We start from the raw sequence: 26,259 nt of genomic DNA, 5'->3' as shown, positions 1-26,259 counted from the left end.
AAGCCTCCAACAGTATTCCTCTTTTTCACGACTGTTTTGGCCATTTAGGGTCCCTTGAGATTCTATAGGAATTTTAGGGATTTTTATCTATTTCTGCAAAAAATGTCATTAGGGTGTTGACAGGGATTGCTTTGAATCTGTAGATTATTTGAATTATTTGGTCACCTTTACAATATTAAGTCTTCCAGTACACAAGCATAGAGTATCTTTCCCTTTAGCTATATCTTCTTTGGTTACTTTTAGCAATGTTTTGTAGTTTTCAGTATATAAATCTTTCACCTCATTGATTAAATTTATTTCTAATATCTTTCTGATTTTATAGTAAATGGGATTGTTTTCTCAGTTTCCTTTCTGGAGTGGTCATTGTTAATGTATAGAAATGTAACTGACCTTGGAATGTTGATTTTGTATCCTACCATTTACTGAATTTATTGGTTCTAACAGTTTTTGTGTGTAGAATCTTTAACATCATGTCATCTGTGAACAGAGAGAATTTACTTTTTTTAATAATGTCTTGTATTTCTTTTTCTTATCTAATTGCTCTGGCTAGAACTTCCAGTGCCATGTTGAATAGTAATGGTGAAAATGGGCATCCTTGCCTTGTTCCTGATCTTGGAGGAAGGGTTTCAGTCTTTTCCCTATTTATTGTGATATTTGCTGGGGGCTTTTTAATTATGGCTTTTATTATATTGAGATAGTTTTATTCTAGTCCTAGTTTGTTGAATGTTTTCATTATGAAAGAATGTTAAATTTTGTCAGAAGCTTTTTTCCTGCATCAGTTGGGACAATCATGTGGTTTTTATCCTTCATTTTGTTAACATGGTAAGTTATGTAGATTGATTTCCCATACTGAACTATCCTTTCAGTCAAGGTATAAATTCCACTTGCTTGTATGCATGATCCTTTTCACATGCTGTTGAATTCAGTTTGCTAATACAGTTATCCTTGAAAAATATAGGGGTTAGGGACATCGACTTCCTGCATAGTTGAAAATCTGCATGTAACTTAAGTTGATCCTGCACATCTGCAAGTTCCAACCACAGATCAGAAATACTGTCTTTGATCTGCAGCTGATTGAATCCATGGGTACAAAATCCAGGGATATAGAGGGCTGGCTGTGTATTTATTGAAAAAATCTTTTAATTTTCTTCTGATTTTGTATTTAATTTACTTTTTTTTCCTTTTCTAAGGGAGCAACTTAGATTATTGATTTTAGGTATTTATTCTTTTCTAATATATGCATTCAATGCAATGAATTTCAGACTAAGCACTGGTTTCACTGCATCCCACAGATTTTGATGAGTTATGTTTTTCTTTTAATTTAGATCAAATTATTTTTTAATTTCTCTTGAGATTTCTTCTTAATCCCTGTGTTATTTAGAGGTGTGTTGTTTACACTCAAGTAATTGGGGATTTGCCAGTGATCTTTCTATCACTGATTTCTAGTTTAATTCCATTGCAGTCCAAGAGCAGACACTATATGATTTCTGCTCTTTTGAATTTGTTAGGGTGTGTTTTATGGTCCAGAATGTGCTCTGCCTTGGTGATTGCTCCGTGGGAGCTTGAGAAGAATATGGTTCTGCTATGGTTGGATGAAGCCATCTGTAGCAGTAATTGTACCCAATTGAATGATCGTGTATTTGAGCCCTTTACTGATTTTCTGTCTGCTGAAGCTGTCCACTTTCACAAGGGCTACTGAGGCTTCCAGCTATGAGAGTAGATTTGTCTGGTTCTCCTGGCAGGTCTGTCAGTTTTTGTCTCAGTTAGGTTAGGCACACACACATTATGAATGGTTATGTCTTCCTTTTGACTCCTTTATCATTATGTAACCTCCCTCTTTATCTATGATAACTTTCCTTGTTTTTAAGTCTGCTGTGTCTGAAATTGATAAAGCCACTACTGCTTTCTTTTGATTAGTATTAGCATGGTATATTTCTCTCCAACCATTTATTATTAATGTCATGTATCTTTATATCTAAAGTGCGTTTCTTATAGACAACATAAAGTTGGTTCCTGTTTTTTGATCCACACTGACAATTTCTTTTAATTGGTGCATTGAGACAATTTACATTTATGGTGATTATTGATATAGTTGATATATAATATCAAGTGAATATATAGTAACTACATTTGTTATTATGCTCTATTTATTGTCTTTATTCTTTGTCTCTCCTTTTGCCATCTATTCCTTTTCTGCCTTTTGTGGTTTTATTTATTTATTTTTAATTTTTTTTCATTTTACACTATTTTACTTTCTGTCTCTCTTAGCATATCAGTTATGCCCTTTGTTGTTGTCACTTCTTTTTAGTGGATGCCCTTGAGTTGGCAACATACTTTTACAACTAACCCAAGTCCACTTTCAAATAACACTGTACCACTTCATGGGTAGTGTGAGTACCTTATAATAACAAAATAAAGCTAATTGCTTCCTTTTATTCCCAGTATCATTGCTTGCATTCACTTCATTTAAATAAATGCATAAACACACATAATCGAATACATTGTTGTATTATTATTTTGAACATACTGTTATCTGTTAGAGCAATTAAGGATAAGAAAAATAAGAGGGTTTTTTCGCTTCACTATTCCTTCTTTGGTGTTCTTCCTCTCTCTCCGTATATCCCAGTTTCTGATCTCTACTATTTTCCTTCTCTCTAAGGGGACCTCTTTTTTAACATTTCCTGCAAGGCAGTCTGCTGGCAACAAATACCCTCAATATTTGTTTGTCTCAGAAACTCTTTTTTTCTCTTTCACTTTTGAAGTATATTTTTACAGAGTACAGAATTTGAGATTAGTGGTTTCTCTCTTCAAAAGAGTTGCCAGTGACTCTTGCAAAAATGGGAATTTAGTTAAAATCCCACTCTGCCTCAAATTTAATCAGCCTAATGAAACTCATTTTCACAGTATTATTTTTTCTTAACATTAATTAGGGCAAAATATCAAAAGGGTTCAAGTAGTTGTAAACTCCTCTTCCAATACTTCCCAGTTTTCACCACTCTTAGCATTTCAGAGAGCTACTCTAGTCATCTAAATGACTATTAGTTTTTATATTCAAAAAGAACATGTACACTTCAAAAAAATGAAAAAAATCCAAATGAAGGAAAATATTACTATGATCCTTTTTCCCAGAAAGAATGCTTTCTACTTAGATGCACAGCTTTCATATATTTTCAGCGTATAAAATGGGATGATTCTTGCAGTAACATTTGACAAACTAATTCGTCACTTATATTCTAGGAAATTTTCTATTCCAGGTCAACTTAGCTTCTTACATGATAATTTAAAAAAAATAAGAAAACAAATATTTAATATGTTGGTATCTTCCATATTCAGGGTCTGAATGTGAGACCAAGATGTTACATCCAAATCAGTGAACAAACCTAGGCAACACATCTATCAGAAACCAGTTTCCGCAGCACAAAATGGCCTCCCAGGAAAAAGAGGCTGCAAGAAAAATTCAGCCCTAATAAAACCCAAGAAAGTGCGTCTAGGGAAGAAATCTTTTAAAATGTAATGACTATGGGAAACTCTTTAGTCAAAGCTTATTTTTTAAACTCCATCAGAATTCTCATACTGAAGAGAAGCCTTATGAATGTAGTAATTGTAGAAAAGCCTTCAGACAGGTCTCAGCTCTCATCCGTCATCAGAGAATTCGCAATGGAAGGAAAAGCCATGAATATGGTAAATGTGGAGAAAGCTTCATTCATAGAATGGCCCTGATTCTCCATGAGAAAATGCATGATGGAAATGAAACGTTTGGCTGTGGAGAGGCCTTGAGTCAGTGCCTGTCTCTCAGTCTACATTAGAAAATCCACCTTGTGGAGAAAACCCCCCAGTGCAGGAAGTGTGGGAAAGCCTTCATTCGAAGGTCGTCCCTTTTACTTCATAGGAAAACCCACAGTGGAAAGAAAATACGTGAATGCAGTAAACATGCGAGAGGCTCCAGTAAGAGGTCAGTCCTTATCATACATAAAAGAATTCACACTAGAGAGAAACCCCATGAGGGTAAGAAGGCCTTAAGTCAGCAGGGAAGTCACCTTTTAGAGAATCCTTATAAATGTAGAAAACGCAGGAAATCCTTTAATAGGATTTTATCCATTATGCTTCATCAGAGAATTCATGCTTCAGAAAAACCCTACACATGTAATAAATGTCAGAACGTATTCAGGCGGCTTTCAACCCTTATTCTACATCTAAAAATTCATAATGGAGAGAAACTGTACAGATGCAACAAATGTGAGAAGATCTGTAATCAGCATTCGTCCCCTGTTCAACACCAGAAAGTTCATACAAGGAAAAAGAAACTGTTTGAATGTAAGGAATGTGGGAAGATGTTCTCTGAAACTACCAACCTTAAAATTGATCAGAACATTCATTCTGAAGAGAAACCTTTCAAATGCAATAAATGTAGTAAAGTGTTTGGCCACCAATCATTTCTTTTTGAACATCAGAGAATTCACACTGGAGAAAAACCCTACCAAGTGTGAGGAATGTGGGAAAGCCTTCAGCCATCGAATATCTCTTACTCGACATAAGAGGATTCATACTGAAGACAGATCATATGAATGTGATCAGTGTGGAAAGGCCGTTAGCCAGAGTGCACACCTCGCCCAACATGGAAGAGTTCACACTGGAGAGAAACCATACACATGCAAAACATGTGGGAAGGCCTTTAGTCACTGTACATCCCTTATTCTACATGAAAGAGGTCATACTGGAGAGAAACCCTGTGAATGTAACGAGTGTGGAAAGGCCTTCAGCAGTGGCTCAGCCCTTATCCGGCATCAGAGAAGTCATTCTTCAGAGAAACCCTATGCATGTAGTAAACGTGGGAAGGCATATAGTCGGAGCTCATCCCTGATTCGACATCAGAATGCACATTCAGAACAAAAAGCCTAACATTACAAAAACAAAGACAAGGCTCAAAGTAGCAGAGACAGAGGCATGGGGAAAATGCATTTGTCTCTAACATAAATTTTGCAAAAATGGGACCTTTTGATGATGGATCCCAGTTTGAAAGCCAAACAGCAAAAGTCCTTGGTAACTTTGATATGAGAATTTGAAATTAGCTGAGGCAGTGATCTTATACATCTTAATCAAGCTCAGATTATTGGATCCTTCATTTTTCATAAAGACCATTCTTCATTTGATAAGAATCACTGATTTTTTTTTCAATGTAGTTTTAAAGCTATTTTCTTGGTCATATACTACAAAGTGGGATTGTAAAGTTCATCTTTGTGGATGGGGCTTTGAGCCTGATTTAATGTCATGTGAAGAAAGAGTTTGGGTTTGTCCTCTGGAACTAGAACTATTGCATTTAAGGGACTTCCTGGAAAACCAGGGTGACACTTCCAGCTGACAGAAATTTGTGGGTGATAATAAAGAAGAGTAAAATCCTTGAGTGGATAAAGACGACACAATTGTATGGAACAAGGAAACAGCACGATGCTATCTCCATTGATAGGAAGTTTTATGACCTTTGTGATGTGAAAATCTAACAAGCCTGACAGGCTAATGGAGAGGGGAGAGTAGGGTGGGAACAGGATATACTGAAAACTGAGGAGCTTTAGAGCAGAAATTATTTGTTGTTTTATTTGAAAATAAATTTGTCTATATGTATATGAACATTGGTATTTTCATGTAAGAACACTGGCATGCAATAAGTAATTGGTGGAGAATGGGGTCTTGTGGACTGAATGTGTTTCCCCCAAATTCATATGTTGAAGCCCTACACGCCAAGGTGATGGTATTTGGAAGTGGAACCTTTGAGGAGTAATTGGGGTTAGATGAGGTCATGAGGGTGGAGCTGTCATATGGATTCGTGTCTTTAAAAGAAGGGGCGCCAGAGAGATGCGCTTTCTCTCTCTGCCAGCTCAGGACACAAGGTGAAGACAGCTGTCTATAAGCCAGGAAGCTAACCCTCCCCAATACCCAACTGTGTTGGCATGCTGATCTTGGACTCTCAACCTATAGAGCCATGAAAAATAAATTTCTGTTGTTTGAGCCTGCAGTTTGTGCTACTTTGTTATGGCAGCTGAACCAATAAATATATGGGAAAACCCCTGGGTTTGTGTACCAGGCTCTTCCCCTGTGAGCTGTTTACCATAATAGTGTTCAGTCTCTTTCTAGCTTGTGCAAAATACCTAAGAAATGAAATCAAAGTTCATTTTTGCAAGTGGGTTATGTACAGTTGGATACTTCTGTGTACATTTTCCTTCTGCAAAAGCTATATTTTCAATTTTTTATTGATTTTTTTAGAGAAAAAGGAGAAAAACACTGATTTGTTGTTTCACTTATTTTTCTCTCAAAAAATTCATTTTTGGAGAAAAAGAGGATGAGAGAGAGAGAAACATTGACTTGTTCCACTTATTCCATTCATTTTATGCACCCTGGCCAGTGATTGAACCTGCAACCTTGGTGTATCAGGATGATGCTCTAACCAACTGAGCTACTTGGACAGGCTTGCAAAAGCCTTTCTTAAAAACACCCATGTCTTGTTAAGACAACTTTGTGGAATGTATGACCACATGGGTTAGATTGCTCTAACTTTGACCACAACTGAGGAAACAACCACCACATTTGTGAAGTGTGATCATACATGCAGTATAATGTATGACAATTAATTTTTTATTTAAACTTTTCACAGCCAAAAAAAAAAAAAAAACAACTTTTCACATCAGTTCTATAAAATCAGCATTAAAAAAATCTCCAAGATTGATTTTTATCATATTTATTATTTCCATTCTTATGTTAATTCTGGTGTTCATTGCTCTTCACTTTCTAATTTGTTAAGGTGGAAATTGAAGTCATGGACTTGAGAGCTTTCTTTTAAAACTTAGGCAGTTACTGATATATTTTCTTTTAAGTACAATGTTACACCTTTTGATAGTCTATGTTCTAAGTTTCATTCAATTCAAATACTTCTATATTCCCTTTTTTGGTTTCTCTTTTGACCCATGGGTTACTAAAAATTGGGCTATTTAGGTACAAATATTTGGGGATTTTCTAATTATCTTTCTGTTACTGATTTCTAATTTAATCTAGTCTGGTCACAAAACATTTTGTATGACTTGAACCTTTTTAAATTTATTGAGACAAGTTGTAAGGCCTGGAATATGGTCTGTCTTGGTAAGTGTGCTGTGGGTGCATTTGAAAAGAATGTATAGTATATTCTGTTCTGGGGTGGAATTGTTTTAAAATGTCAATTAAGTCAAGTTGGCTGATAGTGTTGTTTAAGTCTTCAATATCCTTACTCGTTTTCTACTTGTTCTTTTGAGAGATGCAAGTCGAAATCTCTTACCATTGTGGATTTGTCTGTTTCTCCTTATAGTTCTTTAAGTCCTTTCCTTGACTCCAGGTAATTTCCACACACATGTGTTCTGTTCCCTATTCTGATAAAAACCAGAGTTTACTCAGGTAAAAAATTTTGCAGATGTCTATATTGTTTTCTCTCTAAGAGCACTCAGGCCCTTTATCCTGTGAACTGTAGCCACCTCAGTCTCCTGGACTCCCAGCTCCATCTCCTCTCCTCAGAGACCGCAGCCTGGAACTCCATGCTCAGCTCCTGGGGAGGTCTTAGCACAGAACTCACCTCATTCATGTCCCATGTCCCAGGGATCTCTGTTTCACTGCCACATGTCCAGTCTCTTCAACACAAAGGTTTTATGTATTTTGTTCAGTTTTTTTCACATTTTAGGTGGAAGGGTAAACTATTCTCTCTAATTTCATCCTCACCAGAAGTACAGATCTCAAATAAGCATATAGTGAAGGCAGGGATCACTATGGGTCTAGGATCTATTTTCAAACAATGATGTTGCAATTAACTTTCTTGTACATATGCTTTTGTAAGGTTTTTTGTTTTAAGATTTTTATTTATTTGGGAGGGGGAAAGGAGGGAGCAAGAGGGAGAAAAACATCCATGTGCAAGAGATACATGGATTGGTTGCCTCTCACATGCCCCCACCTGGGTACCTGATCTGATGCCCTGGGTACCTGGCATGTGCCCTGACTGGGAATCGAACTGGCGACTTTTTGGCTTGCAGACCGGCACTCAATCCACTCAGCCACACCAGCCAGGGAGCTTTTATGGCTTAGGTAAAGTTTTATCAGCATTTTTGGAGGATGAATTCGTGGATCAAAAGATAGGCATATTTCAATAGATATTGCCAACTGGCCTTTGCTATTTAAACTACTATCTATGTAGAATGAAGGATTCTTAGAGGAATTTTAGGCACCTTCATCCAGTGCTACATCTTGCCCACCAAATTGGGATATATTAGCAAGGTATTTCAGAGTTTCTTCTGCCTGCTTTTTCTCCATTATGTCGCTCTTCTCAGAGGGCTGAGGGTGCCAAAGATCCTGGCATATTCTTTTAGTGTGCTCCTAACTGTGGTTTCTCTATTACACTTTTTAAAAATCTTCACCCGGAAGATGTGTTTTATAGATTTTAGAGGAAGGTGGTGGAGGGGGAGAGAAACATCGATCTCTTGCCTCCCCCATGTTCCCCAACTGGGGATCAAAGCATGAACCAGGAATCGAACCTGAAACCTTTTGGTGTATGGGATGAAGCTCCAACCAAATCACGGGGCCGGAGCTGTATCATGCTTGAATAGTGTGTGATATGAGGTGATATCACTTCCCTATTTTAATGATGCTGGCATATTTATTTTTTTGTTTTTTCCATTTTAGAAAAAGGAAGTTGGGTAAGGCTGAGTCTACCAGTATATCCTAGGGCCTCTGCAGGGCTAGAATTTTAATTTTTTGAATGAGTAGAGTTCTTCCTGATTTAGCTGTTTATCAACAGGCAGTCATCCAGAGTAGCAGGAAACTTGTTTTAGTCCAATGATTCCCATATTCAAATCACCTGGGGGATCTTATTTATGAAAATGCAGGTTTCAAATTATCAGGTCAGGGTTAGAGCCCAGGATTCTGGAACTCTAACAAATTCTCAGGTGATACTGACACTACTGCTCGTTGGTGGCCTGCAATCCGAGCAGCAAAGATTTGGCCTTTACTTTGCAGTCCCTGCTTATCATCAGTCAAGGCCTAAGTCCTATTATCAGACCCCATGCTTCTCCTTAAGCCCTCTGGTCCTTGTCCTGCCACTACAACTGTAAACAGAGATAGGGAAGCTCGTAAAGCCAGATTTTTAAAGCAAAGCTATGGCTGCAATTAAGGAATCAAGGTAGGGGTTTTTGTTTTTGTTTTTTGCTCAGATACCCCACTGCTTTGGAGTAATTTTGTGCTCTCAAATGTAAGACCAGCTTCCTCCCAGGATCCTCACCACATTTAGCAACATTTCTTTGCAGGTTTTGAGTCTCAGAATTTTATGTCTCAACTTCATCCAAGATGGAGCTTCCACATCTGATTCTTGTTCATGTTACTTTTCCTTGGTTTCAAAAAGGAGGGACAGATAGAGACACCTTGGTTCCACCACTTAAAATTCAGAAGTTAGTAAATACATTTAAAGGCTCCTCATTACATAAATTCGAATTTGCCTCCTCGTGGGTTCACCACTCTTCTGCAGAGACTGGGAGAAGGGACGGGGAAATGAAGTTTCCTTTCTTGAAGCCAGTTGTCCTTGTAGATAAGATCCGTCCTTCATGGGAGTCTTACTTCCTGGTGGTTGGTCTCTACCAGACACCTTCATTGAGGGCAGCCGCCTTTGGAGGACTTTGAAAGTAACTCCCCTCACCCTGGCTGAGTGGCTCAGTTGGTGGGAACATTGTCGTCACATACACGAAAAGGCTGTGTGCTCAATCTCTAGTCAGAGTGCGTATGGGAGGCAACCAGTTGATGTTTTTGTCTCACATCAATGTTCCTCTCTTCCCAACCCTTTTTCCTCTCTCTCTAAAATCAATAAACATATCCAAGGGTGAGGATTTTTTTAATTAGAATAATATGGTTGATTGTCCTAGGTAGATGGCAGGCAGTTCTTCAGATACTCTCACTATAGATCTGTTTCACCAAATGGCAAGGGTTACTGGGATCTCTGTATGTTACTGGGAAGGGTTGGGAAGTCAATGAGAGATTCTGCAAATTCCAAAAAAGTTTCAGTTTAGGCTGCTAACTCTCTTTGTAGCTGCTCTAGTTCACACTAAGTCCATTCCATTTCTTCATACTTTTAAAAGTCATACTATTACATTCTTGTTTAAAACGTCTAATATTACTAACACTAAATTATCTCTTGACCAGAATGTCCACTCTCAGTCCCCTCCCCAGAAGAAACACTTACCGGTTGAATGTGTCTATTCAGAACTTTTTCTGAGCATTCACATACTTACATAAATGTACCAGAAATGTATTTTAAAAATATAGTACTCTGTATTCTGAAAAATTTGCTTTTTTCAATCAATGTCTTTTAGTTAAATCCATGTCAATATTCAGTACATTCTTTTAAACTGTTGCTAGTATTTCTACTCATTCCTCTTCCAGTGTTTCATATACTACCCATACTGCCTTCCAAAGGGGCAGTAGTGAACATTTTTAAAACTTCATTGCCTCCAAAGTGGCCATGATCAGAGTAATCTTTTCTCCCCACCAGTGACAATTTTTAAGATTACATTGTTTAAATTTGTGTCACAATACTAGCAGGGTTAAGCGGGGACTCATATTTACCAGCCATCTGTATTTCTTCTCTGATTTGCCCATCCTTATCCTTTGACCACTATTATACATGTTTTGTTGTCCTTTATTAATTTCTTACATCTCTCCCTTTGTGTTATTTCCCTTTCTGTTGCCCTTTAGCTTTGTTTAAAAGCATGCTGATTTTTGGTACCAACTTCATCAATCTTCCTTTATGGCTTTCATTTTGTCTATTTTAGAAAGATATGCCCAACATCAAAGTCAGAAACATACTTTACTACATTTTCTCCTAACTTCTGCTAATTCATTTACTTTCATATTTAGGACTTTATTGTACAGGAAGTCATTTTTGTGGGTGATGTGAAGTAAGTTCCATGAGTGTACTTATAGAAGAGAGGGTGGAGTGGGAAGCTGCCAGTAGGGGTTACTAACATAATTTTCACGTAGAAAAGAACTTTACAGTCCTGTAATTGTCTCCTCTGTACCTCCAGCCTCCATACAAGCCAACTCAGAGCCTGAGCCTCTGTAGGGACCTTTGCAGATGGGTTCCCATTACTGAATCCCTTACTATGCGACCATTTCAGTTAGCAGTTTCTTGTGCTACATTTCACACTCTTCTCCCTTTTGCCTTTTGCCAAATTTATCTCTTTCATCCACTAATGACCTTCTTTTCTGCTTTGTGTTTGCTACCTTTTACATTGTTTTATCTGTTTATTGGGCTATAAAGGGGAGATACACTTGTGTAACGTTTAACTGCAAAGAAAACCTTGGTTTGCCCCATGAAAGTTCTAATATTGACAGTTGCCTTTCACAAAAGTTGTACAATTCATACTTCCTCACCCAGCAACACAGAAGTGTCTCCTTTCATGTGCTTTTGCAATGCAAGTAGTTCATTGTTTTAACTTGTATTTCTTCTGATCCCAGTGAGATTCAGTACTTACCAGGTGTTCATCAGTCACCTGTTGCTTCTTCATACCCTTTGTCCATGGGGAAAGGAAGTGTAATTGTAGGAGCACTTGTATATTAAGGATATGAATTTCATGAGTTAATGATTTCCTCTAATTCTGATGTTTAAACCTTTTGTTCATACTATCCTTGACTATATAAATACTTTATTAAATAAAGTTCTGACAATCAAACCTAGAATCTTTGTGTGTGTGGCTTCTGGATCCACATCGTATTTAGGAAGATTGTTCTCACTCCATGATTATAAAGTATGTTACAGTATCCTCTCATCTGTTTCACATTTGGATAAAAGAATGGTGGGGTTTTGTTCAGAGCAGACAATTTTACCAATACTGTTAAGCCACTGGCATGAAATGTCACCTTTATTATATAGTTTCTCTATATGTATATCTGTATGTATGTATGTGTTCACACAATCTTTCAAGCCTTAAGAAATTCTTAGGTTTTTGTTAGGTACAAGGAATCTTTAGATTAACTTGGGGCTTACTAACGTAATACTGAGTCTTCCCCCTACAGAAGGATGTGTCTTCAAGTCTTTCTCTTATTCTCTATTTTCATCATTTTTTGTACCTGTATTCATGTGAGTTGGTTAGTGCATTGATTGCATTCTCAAAAAGTCAGGAAGTAATAAGTATAAAACAAGTCAGATATAAGGGAACAGGGAGTGGTTTGAACTGTGGTGAACTGGAAAACATATGCTCACCTGAAGGGATTCACATTCCTTCTAAACTTGATACACCAACAAACGTGTGTAGGCAACAGTTTATGAATATTGACCTATAGTTTTGGTTTCCTTTTCTGTCTAGTTTTAGAATTACAGCTTGGAAGCTCAGGAACTTTAATTTAAATGACAGGGGTAATACAATGCATTCACCGGGGATTAGGAGCAAGGGTCAAACTTAGACTTTGTTTTTCAGTCTCCTTTGGTTATTGATCTTTTCCAGTTTTCTTAAGTATCTGTTTTGTCTCTTGTAAATGAAAAATACACCTCAGTACCATCTACTTACCACAAGTTGATTTTTAAAAGCTGGCTTCTTAGAACCGTTGACTATGTAGTGAAGCTAAGTGGTATCCCTGTATGTTCAAGCTGAACTAGAAGCCACCATCTCCCTCTGTGTTATGTACTCTAACCTCAGTTCTGCTGTATTAGATTCCCTGGTCACCCACCTTTAGAACAATGACCACTGTTCCTGATCAGAAACCTTTACAGCCTCTTGAGTCCTGAGCTGCTGCTTTTATTTCTCAGCTGATCATTGTCAAAATGATCATGTCTTCTTTGTATAGCATGGTATTTTTTTATTTTACATTGTTTATTGAGTGAATGCTTTATGTCAGGCACTCTGCTGAGCAACTCACATGCATCATCTCACTTAATACTCCTGTTAACTTTCGAGGTAGTACCATTATTATTCCCATAACATAAATAAAACGGAAGCTTACAAAAGACAAAATGTTTCTCCAAAATTAGAGGGCAAAAATGGAAGAGAAAAGATTAGAAGAATCAAGATCTACCTGATGCTGGAATATGAGTTTATAATTCTGGACAAGTCTCCAAAGAATGAAATGGATACTGGCAATGAGATGGGGCTTTGTAAGGTAGACTGGAACAGGGTATTGGAGGAAGGTCTTTTAGGCTATTTTGAGGAACGTGTGCTTTAACGTTAACAACTATGGGATGCCACTGAGAGGTTTTAATGAGAGGAGTGATGTGATCAAACTATTTTTAATACAAGTTTGTCTGCAGTGTGGACAACTGACAGAGTAAGTGGTAAATACGGGAAACCAGTTAGAAAGCTATTTCCATAGTCCATGTCAAGTAGATTATTGTGTACTGGACAAAGATGATGGAATGAAAATGATTAAAGGAGCGAGATTCAAGGCATATTTAGGATATAAAACCTACAGGTCTTGGCAACTGGCTGGACATGGAGGGTGAGGGAGAGGAGAGACTCAAGAATGACTCCATAGTATGAATTCTTTCATGATGAGCCAAGTGTGCACGCTGCCTGAAAGATTTCCTGCAGTCCTTGCATTCATAGGGCCTCTCTCCAGTGTGAATTCTCTGATGCAGAGTGAGAGAGCCACTGTAGCTGAAGGCTTTCCCACACACATTACATTCATAAGGCTTCTCTCCTGTGTGAATTCGCTGATGCTGAGCAAGGCCTGCATTCTGGCTGAATGTTTTCCTACATTCCTTACACATGTAAGGTTTTTCTCCAGTGTGACTTCGCTGATGTTGTGCCAGCGATGAACTATTGCTGAAGGCCTTCCCACATTCAATACATTCATAGGGCTTCTCTCCAGTGTGGACCCTCTGATGCTGATCAAGGTATGCAATCTGGCTGAAGGCTTTCCTACACACCTTACACTCATAAGGTTTCTCTCCAGTGTGAACTCTCTGGTGTTGAGCTAAGTGTGCGTACTGACTGAAGGCTTTCCTGCATTCCTTACATTCATAAGGTCTCTCTCCGGTGTGAATTCTCTGGTGTACGATTAGGTAACCACGGTGGCTGAAGGCTTTCCCACACACGCTACAAACATAAGGTTTCTCTCCGGTATGAATTCGCTGGTGCTGAGCAAGAAATGAACCATTACTAAAGGCCTTGCCACATTCAATACATTCAAACGGTCTCTCTCCAGTGTGGATCCTCTGATGCTGGGTCAGATGGGCAATCTGGCTGAAGGCTTTTTTACACTCGTTACACTGATAAGGTTTCTCTCCAGTGTGAACTCTCTGGTGTTGAGCAAGGTGTGCATTCTGGCTGAAGGCCTTCCTACATTCCTTACATTCGTAGGGTTTCTCCCCAGTGTGTATTCTCTTATGTTGAGCCAGATTTGCACTCTGGCTGAAGGTTTTCCCACATTCAACACAGGCATAGGGTTTCTCCCCAGTATGAATTCTCTGATGAAGAGTAAGGGATGAACTCTGGTTGAAGACTTTCTCACACTCATTACATTTCAAAAGTTTCTTCCCTACATAGACTTTCTTACGTTTCATTTCCACAGATTTTTTTCGGTAACTTCTCTTCTGTGGCTCATGCTTATGTACTCGTTCTTTGGTGGGAAAGCCCTGTTTTAGAGCAAATATTGCATCCTGGTGGAAAGTTTGCCAAGATTTAGTGTATTCATTACTTTGATCTTCAGTGCGGATTTCTTTATGAGTGATGATCAGTTGACTAGGATGGACCTCCTTACTTCCCAACTTGTTCTTAAACCAGTCCCCAGTTTTACAGTCTTCTCTTAAACTGGAGCAATCAAGGTTATAACCAAGATGGCTTCTTCCCATTCTCACTACTTTGGATGATTCTTCATAAATAACTTGCTTTGATGAAAGTTCACTGTTTTTAAATGCATACTCCCAATCTAAAAGATAGTAAGAAAAAAAAAACCTTTTGTGTTTATGCAGTAGCAGAGAAGAACTTTTAAAACAAAAATCAGTGAATAAAATACATAAGTTTGAGGATTTAACAGCTGTTAAATGCAGCCTAAAAAGTATGATATTATAAAGAACGAAAACTTAAGAAAGTTAAGGACATAAATTAATCATACATAACCAGTAGGGTAACTATCAGAAAAATTAAAAATTGAAGAGATTATTTAAAATCACAATCATCATTTTGTATCTACGTTAATATAACAGTCTGCAAACACGCTTCCTCTCTTGCCTCAGTTTATCCTGCATTCATGATATGTTCATTATCTTTAGTTAAACCCATTCATATCAGTGTGGCTATAAAACCTCCTGAAGATCCCCAGACCCAAAGGCACACCAGGTACAATTAGTTTCCTTAAGCTGTATATGAAACTCTGTGGTTAAACTTTTGCAGTCGGAGAAAGGGCTTCCTGAATATAATTTTCTATGAGGTATATTCCAACCAAATGTAAAATTTCAGTTAATCACTGAAGCTGAGATCCCTTCATGTAGAAGTAATTTTGTATCAAATTATTTATTAACCTGCCACAGGCTTTGATTTGCCTTTCCCTTTCCATTCTCAAATCAAATCACCTATTCTGCTCAAGATTTCCCAATGGTTTCCTACCACTTTCAAAATAAAACCAAAATTCCTATCATGGTTCACAAAACCAATTTAGCACATGAACATACATGGAAAACCTTTGATAACATTTCAGCAAATCAAATCCAGGAAACTATGAAAGCACAATCATGACCAAGTATAGTTTATCCCAGGAATGCAAAGTTGGTTTACTACGTTAAAACCAATCAATGATCACTATATCAGCAGATTTAAGATGAAAACCATATATCATTTCAATAGATGTAGAAAGAGTATTTTACTAAATTTATTAATAAAAATTCTCAGCAAACCAGGACTAGAAAGGAATTTTCTAAAACTGAGAAAAGATATTTAAGCAAACTAACCAACATCAACTTAATTGTGAAAGACTGAATACATTTCCCCTTAGGACTGAGAACAAGGCAAGTATATTTGCTCTTACCAATTGTATCCAACATTGTACAGGAGGCCCTAGCAATTGTAATAAATCAATAAAAACAAGGCATAAGAATCACAAAGGAAGAAATAACAATGTATTAGCAGATAACATGATTGTCTATGCAGAAAGAACTCAGGAACCTACAAAAAACTACTAGAATAACTACTGGATGAATCTAGCATGGTTATATAAAATATAAAGTTAATATAAACGTCACTTTACATTCTTGCATATTAGCAGCAAACAATTGGAAGGAGCTTTTAAGAATTCTATGTATAATAGCACAAAAAAATAAAACTCAGAAAAAAACTTTTTAAGCTAGTAAGACCATTATGTTGGATACTACAGAATATTACTAAGAGAAAGAAGACTAATAAATGGCTAAGTAAACCATACTCATGAGCTGGAAAACTCAATGATGTTAGGATGTCAGTTCTCCCCCCAAATTGATGTATAGCTTCATCATAATTCAAATCAAAATTTTTGGGTAGAAATTTTCAACTTCATTCTAAAATTTATATGGAAATGCAAAGATCTAAAATAGCCAAAGTGATTTTACAAATTGAAGTATGTGATATCAAAATTTGCTATAAAGCTACAGCTACCAAGACAGTCTGGTAATGGTGAAAGGACATCTAGATTAGGGGAACAGAATGGAGTTCAGAACCAGACCCAGGCATTTCAACTGATTTTCAGCAAAGGTGCCAACCAGGCAATATAACAGGGGAAGGAGAGTCTTTACAACAAACAGTACTGTAGCAACTGAATGTCCACAGGGAAAAAAGTGAACTTCAATCTTTATCCACATAAGACACAAAAATTAGTTCAATGGATCATATACCTAAATGTAAAAACTAAAATACAAAATTCTAGGAAAAACATGGAAGAAAATATTGGTGACTTGGGATTAGAAGAATTTCTTAGATATGCCACACAAAATCACTAACCAAAACAAACTAATTGGTTGGACTTTAAAAAAATTGAAAACTAAGGATGTTCAAAAGACAGCAGCAGAAAAAAATAACACAAACCACAACTGGCATACATAAAAATGACAATGGACCCCTGTATTCGAAAGTGATCATGGGCTGCCCGTGCCCTGGTCATTGATAGTGCAGGGAGAGGAACTGCTGAAAGCATTTCCCCGTGTTTGGAGGGTCCGCCCTGTCCCTTCTAAACCCTGGAGCTTTTGCACATGTTAAATAAATAAATAAATAGCAAAGGACTTGTACTAAAACTATCTAAAGAAAGAACTCTTACAACTCAAGAAGAAAACCCACTAAAACATGAGCCAGAACTTGAACAAACACTTCACAAAATATATATGAATGGCCAATGAGTTCATGAAAAGATGCTCAACATTATTAGTAAAAGCATAATGAATAACTAAATAAATAAATCTTTTAAAAGAAATGAGTGGCTAAAAAGGAAAAGCAGAGGCATTGCTGTGTCTGGATTTCTTAAATGTGATGGAACAACTTGTGCAAAATTTAAAGGCAAGGACAAGGAGGCCCTGTCACATCTGTACCCAGAGAACAGGACAGGTTATCAGAGAAGACAGTAACATGTGAGAGAATATATACAAGGAGTTAAGTTGGGGAGCTCATGCTAAGGACACCTCAATGTTCGTCCCAGGCCTGGAGCATTTAGAAAAGCTATCCAAAAGGTAACAGTTGCCCATTGGAACCTTTCAAGAATGGCAGAGCTTGTTTTCCTGGAGTGGCCTCACCTCCCAAGTCCTCTCACTCACCAGAGCAAGTGCCTCCTGTCCCCACCTCCTTCACCATCCAGGGCTCTTTCCCTTGTTCCAGCAGTGAGATCACCTCTGGCTTAGAAACTGAGACTCCTGCTTGAAAGAAATAAAGGAGGCGTTAGCCAGGCCCTGAATCAGATCAAGTTTCTTGGTCATCAGGAGGTGAGGTCATTATAGGGGGAGTTATGGAAGAGAAAGTGTTCTGAAGAATGCCAAACAGGAAGTTCAAGGAATAGTCTAATGAAGTTGCCGATTCTACAAAACTCAGCTTGTTTGCAGGAGCACGAGAGAGAGAAATTCAGTGAATTATATCAGAGGCTTCTCAAACATTAGGTTGGAGAGCAGCCCTACATGCAGATTATGAATTACAGGGGGGCCTTACCCAGTGACACCAGGTTCCTGTAGTTCTCCAACATCACCTTCCTGTACAAATTCCTCTGAGCAAGATTCAGCCATTCCCACTCCTCTTGAGAGAAATCTATAGCCACATCCCCAAATGTCACCAAATCCTGAAATGACATAAACATACTCCAGTCCAACTAGTGTTCTTACCCTCACATTGGCATAGTTTGAAGAGCTAAATCGTCTATACTTTCGGAAAGAAATATTACACATAGTGCAATTTTCTAGTAGTGCCTTGGGTTCTGAGCAACACATGTCAAGTAATTGCTGGATGACTTCTCTGTGCTTAGTTTTGATATTGCCATGGTAAGTGTACAATTTCATAGTCTCTACTGATGGAGAAAAGATTTATAACACAAAAATGGGCATTAACAATCAAGGGTAAAGTAATACTTTATTCATACTAAATTCTAGTGCATTTCTCAATAATGGAAAATAAGACTGGATTGGGGCAGTGAAGAAAGGCTTCAAGGACAACACAGGAATGTGAGTTAAGCCTCTGAAGATGTATGTGGTCTAAACCAGCATTTTCCCAAACTCTACAGTGGAATGTTCCAGATATATCAATAGGATGTGTATATACACATCACCCTATGCTACTGATCTAGCATAATATGTAATAACATAGTAAACAAGTCTTATAGTGATTTTGCAAAAATATGATTTAAACAAGTGCAAGCCGTCACAGAGAACAAGCAGGGGCAACAGAAGATTATCTAACTGCTCTTACCCCAGTGAGTTTCGATGACAGTTGGTAACCTATCATGCTGCCTAAGAGACACATGCCTAGGTTGCAGGCCAGGTCTCCAGTGGAGGGTGTGTGATAGGCAAGCATACATTGATGTTTCCCTCCCTTTTTTCTCTCCCTCAGTTCCCCCTCTAAAATAAATAAATAAGTAAATATTTTTTAAAAAAGGCTTCAAGGAAGGAAGGGAACTTGGGTCTGAAAAGACAAACCTTGTGCTAGGCAGAAAATAATGGTAATTTCAACCACTGCTCATTAACTTAAATAGTGAACATTTTCCATGTGATTATGAAAAGCATCAAAAATACCTACTACCCTCACTGGAGGGACATACCCAGCTTCACATAGCTAATGAGCGAGAGTTATTGCTGTGTGCTGAACTAAGGATCTTATAACGTGGAAAGAGACCTAGTCTGGTCATTAAAAACTCAAAATGTGTTGTCTTCCTAATGAGCTCCACCTGCTCCGGACTTTCCAGGGCTTGCCGGATGGTTCCATACATGGTTCTTAGGTCTGGTGTATCACAGAGCGATGCCCACTGTTAGCTGGGCCAACAGATGGCACTCAATGGGACACACCTGGATAGCTGAACTGACTGGTCAAACCCTGAATGACCAACTCACAGGCTGGTGAACAGCCACTGCACTGGGTCTGGCTGGCAGCCATACCCGGTCTTCCCTCAGTCCAGCAGCAGAGTGGCGAGCCTGGCACAGCACAGCCTCTGGGACCCCAGCTGGAGTAAGTTCTGGTGTGTTCCACAGCCTCAGTGGTTGTCAAATACAAACATCACTCCTATTCTTCCCATGACTCTGTAGAGTAATGCTCTCACTGAATGTAAGTACATAATTTCCCACAAAAATATTTTTAATGGAAAAAAATGAGTCAATAATATGAATCACTAATGCCTGAGCAGTGGACAAAAATGTTAAGTAGCCTATAAGGGAAGCAAAAATATGACTCTCAGAAACATCAGTTACACGCATCAGCTTCCATCGCTAAAACATGTCATAATCCAGGGTAATCTGAGAGGTGAGTAAAGGCTTCAAGGAAGCCCAGGCTGGTGTGGCTCAGTGGATTGAGTGCCAGCCTGCAAACCAAAGGGTCGCTGGTTCAATTCCCAGTCAGGGCACATGCCTAGGTTGCAGGCCAGGTCTCCAGTGGAGGGCGTGTGATAGGCAAGCATACATTGATGTTTCCCTCCCTTTTTTCTCTCCCTCAGTTCCCCCTCTAAAATAAATAAATAAATAAATGAAATATTTTTTTAAAAAGGCTTCAAGGAAGGAAGGGAACTTGGGTCTGAAAAGACGAACCTTGTGCTAGGCAGGGTGGGGGTCACTGTCGACCATCAACTATTAAAACGCAGACTTCCAATACAAACTCTTTAAACTTTTCTGCAAGAAAAGTGTTCCTCACACATCATTTCTTCTGTAGATAGAGGCGAGGTAGGTTTTGCCAGATAAAGTTCTTAAAGGCATTTTTTTTAGCTGTACATACAAACTAACAGATTCTAGGTTTCAACGGTCTTACTGACATTTTTATCTTCACCAATGAGACTTGACTACCTTTAAAATATTTTTACACTCATTTTGGTTAGATCAAACAGAATTTTCATACAATTTTGTCATTATAAGGAAACTCAGAAGATGATATTCAGTATTTATACCTCCATTGAATTTTTTCCCTTTTCAAGTTAAAGAATCAGAAGTCCTCCACCCACCTCATGTCACCCTGCCTCCTAGGAGCAATCAAAATATATAATTAGTATATATTTGTTTAAATGTTTCCTTATACAGACATACCTATGATTATCTGTGCATACTCATTTACTTCTAAGTTTTGCTGGATGGATAATATTACATAGTATAAACATGCTGTATCTCATTTACTAAACTCCTGATTACTTTCAGTTATATGATTAACTTTTCACTCTGATTCTGCAATGTCTTGATTTCCTTAAAGTTCTAGATATTTTTCTCTCCCTTGAGACTAGAATTTCCCTGAATTGTTTAACTTCAAAAACATTTTAAATTACACTGTTCTGACCCAGCAAAAATAGGAACCAATGAAAAACAGTTGATGCCAGGAGTCAAATACTGACCTGGACACAAAGAAATCGTAATAGGGGTTCTTCAGGCAGAAGAAAAATTAGAGGAAATGGAAGCACAGAAACATAGGAAGAAATTAAGAGCCCAAAATAGTAACTATAAACCATATGTAACATCTAATAATAAGTTACCTTGGAGTTATAACACTATAAGGGTCTTGTTCAGGAAGTGGTAAGAGTACTAATTATAGAAACAACATTACAGGAGGAAGAAAGAGAATTATTACCTAATGATTAATGGATACATATTCAAGAATGGCTACTAAAAGAATAATAATGTACAGTTAACAAGGTAATACGGGGAAAACACTTGATTTATCCAAAAGAAGGCCAAATAGAAAAGTAAAGGAAAAGAACAGATGGAATAAGTAGAAAACAAAATGCAGTGTGATGGATTTAAACACAAATACATCACTAACTGCATTAAATGAAATGTACTAAACACAAATTTAAAAAACAGATTATCAGCCTGGATTTTCAAAACCCAACCAACGTTTTGCAGGGAGACACAGGGACTGTGAGAGGCACACAGGGCCACCGGAGACCCCAGTGTGAGCACAAGGCGGGAGGAACACCAGATACCAGAATGCTGCTTACAGAGGCATACTTTCCATGCAAGCTTGAGAGGCAGAGGTTCTCAAAAAGTGCGCATCAGCACCGTCCTGGGGCTCCATGAAAATGTGGTTTCGTAGGCCCCACCACCAGAGACCGTGACTCAGGACGTCCAGGGAGGGATCCCAGACAGAGCACTTAGGGTGATGGGCTCTGTCTGTTCCATATATGCTACCCTTGCTTTTTCCTCCCATTACCAACTCAGAGGCAGCAGAGGAGAGGTAGCTGGCTCTGGCCTCCATGGGATTTATGCCTTTGTTCATTCACAGGTGAATTTGGCACATACAGGGTGCGGCCAGAGTAGGCTTACAGTTGTGAGTATGCGAAAGTTTATTGTTGAATTATTTATTTATTATATTTCCATACAAACAACTGTAAACCTACTTTTGCCCCACCCTGTACTACCTACAACAGTTGTAAGAGTTGGGAATACAAAGGTGGACAAAATATAGTCCCTCCCCTTGTGGAGTTAATATTCTAGCAGAGGAGAAAACGTTAAATAAAACGTGATACAGTGCCTGGTAGTGTTAACTGCTCTGGTAAGAAAATGAGGGCGATTGAGAGTGCCGGGGATATTTATTTTAGATAAGCTGATCAAGATAAACTTAAAGAGGTAGTGTCTGAACAAGAATCCAAAGAAAGAAGGAGAGCAGGCCACACCAGTGTCTGTTCAGAGAGAGGAAACAGCCTGGATTGTCTGAAGAACAGCAAGTTGACCAGCATGACTGGGGCAGAGGGATGTCAACCCTTGCAGAAAACGAGGTCTGGGGTAGCCTGGGGCTGGGCCATGTAGGGCATGAGAGGCTGTGATAAGGACACTAGATTTCATTCCAGGTAAAATGGAAGCTAGTGAAGGCTCTGGGCCAAGGAACAAAATGACAAGCTCCATCGGTGGGCACACCGCTCGACAGTGTCCTCCCTCCTTGCCTACCACCCTTTTCAAACCCTCACTCATTACCACCTATGTTCCTGACCTTCATCACATACTGTAGTTTCCAATAACCACACAGTCACCAACCAGTGACAGAGATATGTTCCCTTCCTCCCTTGGACAAACTCACCCCTCCCATTTCCTTCCTGGCTTTATCATTTGATAAAGCTAGAACCACATGTAGCCAGTTAAATTTATCTTATTTTATTTTAAAGATTTTATTTATTTTTAGAGAGAGGGGCAGGGAGGGAGAAAGAGAGGGAGAGAAACATCCATATGTGGTTGCTTTCCACCCGCCCCCAACTGGGAACCTGGCCCGCAACCCAGGCCTGTGCCCTGAGTGGGGAATAGAACCAGTGACCCCTTTGATAGGCAGGCTGGCACTCAATCCACTGAGCCACACTAGCCAGAAGCCAGTTAAATTTAAATGAGTTAATGTTAAAAGTTCAGTTCCTCAGTCACACGAGTACAAAAAGTGCTCCATAGCCATGTGTGGCACATGTCTATCATCAGTTGTCACAGGAGGGTGCACCGGCCAATGCTGATTTTTGCCTCTGGCTCATCTTCCTCTTTACAACCATCCTCCATGTTTTCCTCTATCAGTTTGCATGGTTTTATTTTTCAGAATGAACCTGCACAATGTAAGGAAGAAATTTTTTTTCTAAATGAATGACCCAGCCTGCCTCCACTAATTTAACATCATTATATTATAGTATAACAAACAAACTAGTAGACACTAAATTCCGGTAGACAAAGACAGAGTATGTTTTTTTTACCATAGCGTTGCCAGCACTTGGTATAGTAAGTCTTTAATAACTATATGTTTAGCGAATGAATCGGTATTCTCCATTCTTATTTATACTTGCATTTGTTTCTTCTTGCTCCCATTCCAAACTATTTACTGTTAAAGATGTACATAGCCATTTTTAAATGTGGATTCAAGTACTCCCTATTATCATTCTTTTACTAAAAATTTCCTGGTATTTTTCCATAGTAATTCCACTAATCTTAACTGGATGACCTAGAATATACTACCTGTAGTACCCTACTCACTCAGGATGTCCCTAAAACAAGACCTCTTTACTCCCATGGAATGCTACTCCTCAAAGCCCACAGCATGCCTGGAAAAAAATCCCTGCCCAGCTGACCTATGCTTTACTACGCAAGACCCAACTCCTCAAAATCACCCCGAGCAAGAGACCTTGTCTGGTATTGTGACTAAGACTACCCAGCAGCTCACATCTTGCCTTCCTTTCAAACCTGGTCCCATGGTGGTTACATTTGAACGCACACCTTGACCTCAGTGAATCAAGTCCCTGCAATCTAGGAGTGGTTTTTTCCTGGCTTAACAGTTCCTTACCCAAGGAGGTGCTAAACTATTTCTTGAATGAAGATGAAAATGCTGAGAGGAAGCTCACTGGGCTCTTGGGGACCTCCTTTTACTGGACTGAAGAGCAGGAGGACCACGTCACTAATAAATGGGACTTTGTTAGGCTGGGGAGTTTCAGAAGAAAACCAAAACGTTCACATAAAACCTGAAAAACATTTCAGGGAAGGGAGAAGAAATGCTTCCTTACCTTGGACATGGCTTTAAGAACTTAAGAATTTATGACAGGTTCTCTGTCTTTTTCCTTCAGGCTCCTCTCTGGTAGAAGGGCAGTGTCCGGAGAAAACAGAGCTGGAGGGGGAGAAAGAAACCCTGCCTCACCAGCCGAGGAACCCCCCTGCCCTCCCCCACAACAGACATAGAGTAGAGGTTATCACTGGATCTGTCATTCCTGCTTAACTGTACAGCTCTTTCTCCCGTGTGCTCTAGAGCTCAAGAACCCAATATAAACTTTCTCTGCACACGATAGCTCCTCCTCTATAAACAATAACAGTATCAACTGTTCAGAATGGCACTGCCATGTAAGGACCACCCCTCCTTCACACATGAAATTATTCAGGGCTTCATGGTAATGAGTAATTGAGCCCAATGGGAATCCAGGTCCAACTTTTAATCTTTCCACCAGATGCTGATATTGAAAGGAAAAATGTCTACATAGATGAGAAATAAGCTACAGAGTGACTGCCTCTGAGAAAGCATCTTTACACAGACATCAGAGAGGTCATGTGCTCTGTAGGACACTGGACCGGAGTCAGGACTCAGTGCTTCTGGCCCTGGCTTACAACTAACTGCATCGGAAAACAGTCTATTTTTCTGAGCAATTCCTCAAGAGAGACAGGGGTCAGAGACTACACATGAAGAGTCACTGAAACGCCTTAATCAAGAATTAGTTCCCACTAACCTGCAGCCTACTTAGTGTAACAACCACTAAGTTTGGGGATCAAAGTGCCTCGAACACCCGATCCCCCACCACTCACTAGCTCTGCAACCGCCCTCGAGTTTTCAACCACTCCGAACCTTAGTTTCCTCATCAGAAAAATGGGACCTCCAACTTATAAGCTGTCGGCACGATCTGGAGACGCTCCACGTAAAGCACTGAGCGCAGTGCCTGGACACCGTTTTTGACCTCCTTTGTGATCTATCCCTGTCAGTCGTCATCCCATTTATTTTCGGTAACAGCACACAGTAGGTTCCCCCTTTCTGTTCCAGCAACCTGGACTTCTGCTGTCCAGGCCTGAGGCTGGCGCTGCTCTGTGTTTCCTCCTCGCCCTCCCTGTCTTCTTTGCCGATTATCCATCTCTGCCCCTTCATCTCAACTCTGTTCCCAACCCTGGGGCATCGGCGTCCCCGCACCGCGCAAACCACAGGCCTCCTTCTGGCAGCTCCCCTGCAGTCCTCCTAGTCGGCCCCACAAAGCCATTCTGGGTCCACGGTCACATTGACACACAGTGTCACTAACAGACTCACTAACAAAGTGTCACAGTCCGAAGGCCACACTCTAACGCGGTCTCACGTGACCACACACCCAGCCCCACAGTTGCCCACTCATTGTCATAGGCAGGGTCGCATACGTTCTCACGCAGTCACACTGTAACAAGGGCCTCACTCTGTTGCAGACACACACACACACACACACACACACACACTCGGTGACGCCTTACACAAGATCGCCCCCGGTCCCACTTTGTTCCCACGCGCGGTGACAGGCCCCTTCACGCGCCCGCCCGCCCGGGACTCCTCACCGCCTCCTGCCAGCAGGTCGGCACCTCCCTCCCCGCGGCGGGCAGAGGCCGGACGCCCAGCATCCCCGCGAGCCAGGGAAGGAACTCGATCCCGGAGCGGACTAGCGGACTCACAAAAGGGCCGGGGCGCTCAGGCGGGCAGCCGGTGCCGGCCGCGGTGGCCGCTGGGAAATGGAGTTCAGGGCGGGACGCAGCGCCGAGCATCCTGGGACTGATCGCTGGCGTTCGACGCGGCGGTCCTCCCTCCTCCTTTTCGAGAGTTCTCGGAGGCGCTCCTCTGCCCCCGGGATCCACCCTGAGAGGCCGCCCCCGCGCCGAGGCCCGCCCAGGCCTAGGCGGGCGACTGGGACTGCGCAGGCGCAGCTTGCTCGAGTCGCCGAAGGCGTCCAGGCGCAGTTCAAGCGCCAGGCGCACGCGGCAAACGCGGCTCTGATGCGCAAGCTCCGTGGACCAGCCCGCGAGAAAAGGTTCCGCAGACGGTGTGCGAGTGGTTAAAACATCAAGTTGTCTGGGATTTCTTTCCTTTTTCTTGTTTCTTATTCCCCCCACCCCTTTCTCTGTAGCCATTTATTGAGCGC

At 39.9% G+C, this 26,259-nt stretch overlaps 1 protein-coding gene and 1 non-coding gene across 5 annotated transcripts; one reads left to right on the top strand and one right to left on the bottom strand.

Annotated features, from left to right (window-relative positions):
- Positions 1 to 13,067: 13,067 nt before the first annotated feature.
- Positions 13,068 to 25,829, bottom strand: LOC129082566 (zinc finger protein 583). Of its 4 annotated transcripts, none has more exons than XM_054588275.1 (5): positions 25,682 to 25,829; positions 24,130 to 24,230; positions 18,141 to 18,267; positions 17,756 to 17,854; positions 13,068 to 14,913 (listed from the first exon to the last, which is right to left on the bottom strand). In XM_054588275.1, the coding sequence occupies exons 2-5, from the start codon at positions 24,136 to 24,138 to the stop codon at positions 13,436 to 13,438; spliced, it is 1,713 nt and encodes a 570-aa protein (XP_054444250.1). In that variant the 5' UTR covers positions 24,139 to 24,230; positions 25,682 to 25,829; the 3' UTR covers positions 13,068 to 13,435. The 4 variants fall into 4 exon arrangements, 3 of the variants coding, with proteins under 3 accessions (XP_054444250.1, XP_054444251.1, XP_054444249.1); XM_054588276.1 differs by lacking the exon at positions 25,682 to 25,829 and adding an exon at positions 24,957 to 25,274; XM_054588274.1 differs by lacking the exons at positions 24,130 to 24,230; positions 25,682 to 25,829 and having other exon boundaries at positions 17,756 to 17,851; positions 18,141 to 18,422.
- Positions 17,069 to 17,201, top strand: LOC129082639 (small nucleolar RNA SNORA71). The gene has a single exon (XR_008530433.1). It is a non-coding gene; the product is annotated as a small nucleolar RNA SNORA71 (small nucleolar RNA).
- Positions 25,830 to 26,259: the final 430 nt, after the last annotated feature.

Source organism: Pteronotus mesoamericanus, unplaced genomic scaffold (genome assembly GCF_021234165.1).
Source record: "Pteronotus mesoamericanus isolate MK-2021 breed Mesoamerican mustached bat unplaced genomic scaffold, CSHL_Meso_final scaffold_128, whole genome shotgun sequence".
Taxonomy (NCBI): domain Eukaryota; kingdom Metazoa; phylum Chordata; class Mammalia; order Chiroptera; family Mormoopidae; genus Pteronotus; species Pteronotus mesoamericanus.
Note: the sequence above shows the minus strand (reverse complement) of the source record. Positions and strands in the feature narration are given on the sequence as shown.